The sequence below is a fragment of a genome, unplaced genomic scaffold (genome assembly GCF_019419815.1).
Source record: "Pyrus x bretschneideri cultivar Hongxiangsu unplaced genomic scaffold, Pyrus_bretschneideri_v1 Contig5, whole genome shotgun sequence".
Classification (NCBI taxonomy): domain Eukaryota; kingdom Viridiplantae; phylum Streptophyta; class Magnoliopsida; order Rosales; family Rosaceae; genus Pyrus; species Pyrus x bretschneideri.
Window position 1 is genome coordinate 3,496,659 of NW_025999787.1, and position 7,262 is coordinate 3,503,920.

At 35.2% G+C, this 7,262-nt stretch overlaps 1 protein-coding gene across 1 annotated transcript; it reads right to left on the reverse strand.

The window, feature by feature from the left end:
• Positions 1 to 1,845: 1,845 nt before the first annotated feature.
• LOC103961644 (zinc finger protein ZAT5) lies at positions 1,846 to 3,135 on the reverse strand. Its single transcript, XM_009374219.3, has one exon. The coding sequence runs from the start codon at positions 2,944 to 2,946 to the stop codon at positions 1,978 to 1,980; it is 969 nt and encodes a 322-aa protein (XP_009372494.2). The 5' UTR covers positions 2,947 to 3,135; the 3' UTR covers positions 1,846 to 1,977.
• Positions 3,136 to 7,262: the final 4,127 nt, after the last annotated feature.

Sequence of the window (7,262 nt, forward strand, 5' to 3'; positions counted from 1 at the left end):
GGAGAAGAATAATGGGAGAGGATACATGACAAGGTAACCTCCCCACTACATGTGCCAATGTCAATGATTTCCCATCTCTCTGTGTATTTGGACATCTCCATTCTCACGCAACCTGTCCACATGCTTCACTTCACACATTCACCAAAACGTGCACTTAGTAAACTCTCCACAACTTAGCTAGTAGTGTGAAAGTAACACTCTCTGAATTCATAATCTATATACAAGCATATACCAACTACAATTGTTTGTGCACACGTAAATACCAACTATAAATTATCTGTACTCACACAAATACATATATAAGTTTGACGTCTTTGTAGCACAATACGTAAAAGATTTTAGAGTTCATTCACTTGCATTCGGCTGGTGATTGGCCTATGTTAACTGATGTCTTTGTAGATAATACTTGGACCAATCTAGCTAGGGTTACATTCTTGAAAATGTGACATATATGGAAAAGGAAATTCTATGACATGGTAAAGGAAAGAGGTACTAAGGACAGAGGAACTCTGAATAATAGCTGATGATTGATAACTGGGTGATTTGAAAAGCAGTGACCTATCACAGCAAATATGAGAGGGGATTGTGGGTCCTAACGAAGCATACAGCGAGAGAGAGAGAGAGTGGAGTGAGAGTGGAGCTTGTATAAGTCGAAGCTAGCCAAACCCTGAAAACAAAGGGGAGTGTGTGTGTGTGGCGTGAGAGAGCTGGAGTATCTGTCTTGGGAATATCAATGAATGTGTCATGGTGTGGGCCTCACTAGAGAGAGAGATGATGATTGATGATCTCAAATATAGTTAAAGTGACTTGCAAAGTAAGGGATCGCATAGTAGCACAGCAGCACAGTTGGGTAAATTAGGTACAACCGTTTAGAGAGAGTGTTTGTAAATATATAATTATATATGTTAAGCTTGGAACTAACTAAATTATCAGTATATTTGAAACACGAATGAATACATTACGTATCATAATATAAATATTAAAATATATCTTTCTTTTTATATTATAATACGTAGTATCGTGACTTATGTTTTGAATGCATAAAAAAAATCTCATGATTGATAAAATTAACATACAAATTGATTATCTTGATAAAAAAAATACAAATTGATTATTATTGTTGTTTATTATGAATTAAGCTAAAAAATGGGAGTGAGAGAGAGAGAGAGAGAGAGAGAGAGAGAGAGAGATAGAGATACATGTGGCATGCAGTTGCCAACTTTGCTTGCTATCCATTACTTCTTGTCATTTAATAGAACAGACTGTGAAGTGAGAGGGAGAGAGCTTTTATAGGCTTTTTAGCTTTATTATTATTAATAATAATGTAATAAAAATATATAACACACCAATTCCAGGAGGAGAAGATGGAACCTAATCCATGACTTTTGGTTGTGGTGCTGGATGCTCCACTGCTGCCCAACCCTAGGCCCTTTGCTGCCGTGCCATCCCTCCCATGCCACTACATTCCACCCCCCCCCCCTCCTTTTTCTCCCTCTCTCTCTCTCTCACATAGTGTTTATGTGCATAGCTCTCCCACTTGAAAAGAACATAGAAAAAGGGAGGAAAATTGTAAAAAGAAAAAGATGCCTCATCACTCACTTTTCGTGAATGAAAGGCAACCATGAACACTAACCACTTACTTACTCAAAGTATTCAACTTCAACAATTTAGATGATTCAACAATTTTTGAGTGGCAAAGTAATATTCTAATTAAAAAAATCATCTATATGAATAGAAATGCGAGCTTTGGTGCAAAAAACTTTGTACTATTCTAATCAACTGACGTAACTCACATTTACTTCAAGATCCAACATTTGGTAGTAAAAAATTAAAAAGTAAAAAGAATAGATCAAAGAATTTATATTCCACAAAAAAACTCAACAATAGTAAAAATTGAAAATAACAATGCTTATAATTCACATTGAGATGATCTACTAATTAAAGATTCTTTTTCTTTTTCTTATTTTTCTTTTTCTCTTAATAATGACAATCCACCAAAGCAGGGGCGTTGAAGACAAGGGTAGCTTGTTGGGTAGGCACAAACTGAAACTTAGACTCACGATGATGGTGATGGTGGTGATGATCATGATCTTCTGGTGCAGGAAGGTTTAGATCCAGTGGGAGAACATTTCTCTGCAGTTTGGTACTTGTGCCAATCATATTATTGCTACTATTATTCACAGCCACATGTGTAGCAGTAGCACTACCACTAGTAGTGTTACTATTGGTTGCTGCAGATGCAGTTCTGTGCCTTCTCATGTGGCCACCAAGTGCTTGACCAGATGTGAACTCAGACCCGCAGATCGAACACTCATGAATCTTAGGCTTATTACCTACTTGGATTGGAATTGCAGGAGGTGGGCTGCTCTTATATTTGATTAACTGCTTGCTTTGATCTTCAAATTCCTCAAAAGTTGTAGCTGTGATGAAATGGTGGGTTGGTGGAGCCACCGCTGGTGGTGATTTTTTTATCATCTCCTCCGTGCTACTCATTGACTTCGGTTTCTTGTGACTTGCTCTGTGGCCACCAAGTGCTTGAAATGAAGGGAAAGTTCTGTTGCATGTTTTGCACTCATAGACAAAAAAACCAGCCTTGCCCATGTTAGTATTTTGTGCTAGTCTTTCTTCAATGGTCTGCTTTGGATTAACATGATCACCCTGAGCCAAGAGGATTAGGCAATTTGCCATGTCCTCTTCTTCTTCCGTGCTCTCATAAATCTCACCAGAAGTTGTGGGAGATGTGAATGAATTTCCACAATAATTGTAATCGTGATCTCCTCCTCCAATAGTACCAGCGCCACAGGCGCTGGATGAGCTAGAGGTGACTGCCACGGTGACCACCCCGTTTGGGGACTGAGGCCTCTGTCGCTTGGTACGCCTGCCCTTGATCATGATCATCTGTGACGCTTGATCATTGGTCACGAGTAATTCTTCTTGGCCTTCCATGCTCACAAAAAAAAACCCAGAATTTGGTGTTGACCAAGAGCTAGCTTAGAGAAAGAAGTATTGGAGGAGAGAGAGGAAATTGTGATAGGGGTTTGATGAGAACTAAGAAAAGGAAGGGCTAGGAGGGAGTGAGAGAGAGAGAGAGAGAGAGAGAGAGAGAGAGAGGAGAGGGAGCAATGAAGGGAAGCAAGGAAAGAGGAGTGAGTGATGCTGTTATATATAGTGAATGGTGAGAAAGTTTTGTGGGGTCAAAAACCGCCCCTCCGCACACAGTTAACCATAAATAAGTCTGCCACCAAAATCTTCCTTGCGTTTCCAACCTTCGAAGTGTGACTACCAAGAAAAGTTTGTTCTATTTTCACGCGAATATATATATATATATACACACACACACAACACACACTGTACGTCAACATTTATTTCAATTGGAGAGTCATGTTCTCTCCCCTAGCATCATGAGAGTTATAAAGGAAAAGGAAGAGGCACATAATTTTAGAAAAATTAACGAAAAGTTTAAAAAAAATTTAATTCTAATGAAAAATGATAAATAAGATTGTAATGAATAGTACCAGAAAAAGGTAAAAATGTAATTTTTCATTAAAAATGAACAATATTATAAGTGTTTCGTTAAAACTCTTTATATTTTTACAAAGCACATTATTGATCATATCTCGTTTTAAAGTCAGATCTATACGTACGTATCAGACGTATTAACATAATAATTTTGTCACTAAAAAATATATATTATGTATGTAATTTATAATATAATGATCAGCAAATACGATCCATGCATAGACTTTTTAATGATTAGGTGGTGGGTTTGTTGTTTTATAGCTAAACTAAAATATATGACTCGTTGGAGTGTATGGCAAAAAGTTTTGCTTTCTATTATTGTTTAGTGTTTATACAATAATACTAAAATATGTTGTGTTAGTTTGTTATAAGAAGTTTTGTTATATTATTAGAGGAGAAAATAAAATGAGAGCGTTAGAGAGAGAGGAAACTAAAATTAAAATTATAATGGAGACACAGTTCAAGAATGTTTGGTACAAACGTTTGGAGTTGGTTTCACACTCTCTTTCTCATATCACATAGTAAGCCAACTAAGTCACGAATAAACACACCCATCAAAGCAAAGGAGGATTGCACGTTAAAAGCATGGCTACACCTCATTCACTTCATTTCTTGTTAAAGAAAAGTAGCACTACATCTTCATATATATTGAGTAATTGATGGGAGATTCGGGTGGCTTTCAATCAAACCCCTTATTACTTTTTTTTCTGTCAACTATTCTTTCTTTGGCACTTGCTCACTCATCTAAGGCTCGTGCCCAATATGTACCGGTAGCCTACATTAGCTCTAAGTAGTACCTATACATATATGAATGAGGTTGCATCACCAACTAATTAAGCACGAAAGCTTTCGTTATGAACGTAACACTCTTATGTAATATTGTCAATTCACTCATACTATAACACATGCCTTATTTATTAATATTATATTCGAAAGTATAAACTCGTCATTCACTCATATTCTAATGCATAAATTAAATCATTAACATCACGTGACAGTGCCACGTTAACATCCAAAAGAATTTATTATTAAGCCACCAAAAGTGCCCAGCCTAGCAAGAAAAGAAAGGGATCGATACATCATTTAAGTAGTGTGCACAAGTAGTGCCCACATCAAGTAGGCTTTGGTTAAGTGATATATAAGTAGGGCATGTTTACCATACAATACAAGTATATATGCACACGGGTATTTTGTGACTAGCTATATCATCTTGTTTAAAAGCAGTAGTTTTGGGTGCACTTGCAGCTAATTAATTTGTGATGTCTACAAATACCCTCTTTTTCGTTTATAACGATTAATTCAACCATTGATTGTTCGTTTGAATTATTAAGAACTCAATGTAAAGCTATTGGTGCAGCTAGCCGATTTCAATAATTAAACAACCAATGCTTCTTAAGTCTGAAGGTTAGTTACCACTAGCATTATTCATCTTCCCTTATAAGTGAGAGGTCATAGATTCGATTTTCGTGGATGACAAGTTTGATACCAATTATTATGGCTAACTCATTATGCGGCTTAACCTAATATCTCTTTCCTTAGTGTAAATAATATCGTTGTTTTATAAAATAACTATAAAACAAGTTTGAAGGTCCAGTTACCAATCAAATTCAAATGAGCACACAACGTAGTTGACAAATAAAAAATAAAAACTTAAGATACATCTTATTAGAACATAATTAGTGCTATATAATATTTTTCATGCTGGAACAATTGTTTGCAGTTCAAGTCCATTATTAGTTCAATAGTGAAGCTCCAATTATTCTAAAGAAGGGTTCGATTATCACAGAAAAGTTGGTGTATAAAAAGTGGTTCGATTATCACATACTTGTTTAGAAACAGAAATATAATACGGCTGCAGTTAGAACACTGCCATGTGAAAGCATTATATTTTTTGGACCAAGTAAATTGTATTAAAAGATGTAAACAAAATTTCTTGGAGTATTTTGCAAAGTCGGTCATGAGATTTTTGAGATAGATCATGTGGGAAACTGGAAAAAAAAAATAGTACATATAAACCACCGCTATATATGTGTATAATTGAATGGGTATTGCTATTCACACATCTCTTTTTACCTCCTACACATTCTTGTTAATTTTTGTCCGTTGATATACTTCAATTCATTCGATCTAATGGCCGGGAATTAAAAGAGGTGTGTGAGAAGTAAAAATAAGTGTGTAGATAGCATCACCATAATTGAATAACAACGAGACACTAAACATATTTCGTCCTGTATTGATGCCAATTAAAAAAAAAAAAGTAATTTCTGTAACTAGTTCGAGATATAAGAGTGAGTTAACATATAGTTTTAAGATAAATTTAAATAATCCCTAATACATCACAACAAAGACTAAGTACCCAGGATTAAGTTGACCTAATTAACGAAGAAGTTGAGGTTTCATCTTGCAATTTATTGACAATAGTGCTGGGGAGCGTAGTCCAACTCTTTATAATTAAACATACTCCACAATATCGCTTGCTCCTCACGTGTGACGACATTCAAGCCAACAAGTGAACACAAGTAAGAACATACTTATATATGACCATTTAGCTTAACACGTGAGACAACATGCTCTAATACCATAAAAAATAAAAAAAATTAAAATTCCACCCTAAAATCAATTGGTAATAAGAGAAAAAACTCAATTCCTTATAAACAAATACAAAGTCCTTACCTTTTCAATGTGACAACACTCATATTCTCACACTAGATTACCAAATTTTATATATTATGGCCAAGATCATCAGCATCTTCATCGATCTTTATCATTAACTGGTTAATTAAATCCTTGAATTGAATTTTCAAATAAACGTTGTGGTTTTAACAACAAAATGAAAAATAAAACTTGCCCTGGAACTTATTCAAAGACCTCAAAGTGTTTATTTTTCTTCATGAAAATACGACCTACCTATAAAAAATTAAAAAAAAAAAGAAAAAAAGAAAAGGAATTTGAGGCTTGTTGGGGGACTAAAGAAAGTTGAGGTTTCACCATAATTGACAATATGGGGAGTAGTCCAACTTACTTTTAAGCCCGTGCAAGGTCTATTCTCTCATCAATGTGAGATTCATTCTTAACACGCCCCTTCACGTATGTCGAAATTTCAAGCCTAACACATGGGCAACACAACAAGATGACATGGAGCACGTGTGGTCGTTTGAATTTACACATATGACAACTTGTTCTGATATCATGAAAAAAGTTGAGGTTCCACCATAAAACCAATTGGCAATATGGGAAGTAGTCCAACTTACTTATAAACTCATGCAATAGCTCTTACTGATTGCAATACAGAAGCGGTTACTATGACAGTTATTTCAGGGATTTTTTAGCGGTATCTTAGAGTATAGAATGCTTTGAATGTTTTAACCGTTAAATCTAATTTATAAATATAAAAAATATAAATTAAACGATTAAAACACCTAAAGTTTAGAATACTGCATGACATCCTAGAATTTTTTAGTTTTTTATTCGATGCTCGACTATTAAATGGTTCAATTTTCATGACAACCGTATTAGATATTTTTAAATTAACAATGTACAGTGTCACAAGTTCACAACGACCTCTTATGAAAATGTTGTTTTTAAAATCAGAGTGAAGTCTGAGAACAACTACCAAAGTTTAGGTACCTTCTACGGGACTTCATCTAGTGGTTCATGTACCGTTGACCCACTTATTTATTCCCAAGGAGCCACCCCCTTACTCATCTGGACAAAGATTGTCTGCACTTTTACTTTCGGTACTC

Excerpts from the sequence above, each read along its gene's own strand:
- LOC103961644 (XM_009374219.3), bottom strand. The coding sequence starts at position 2,946 with ATGGAAGGCCAAGAAGAATTACTCGTGACCAATGATCAAGCGTCACAG.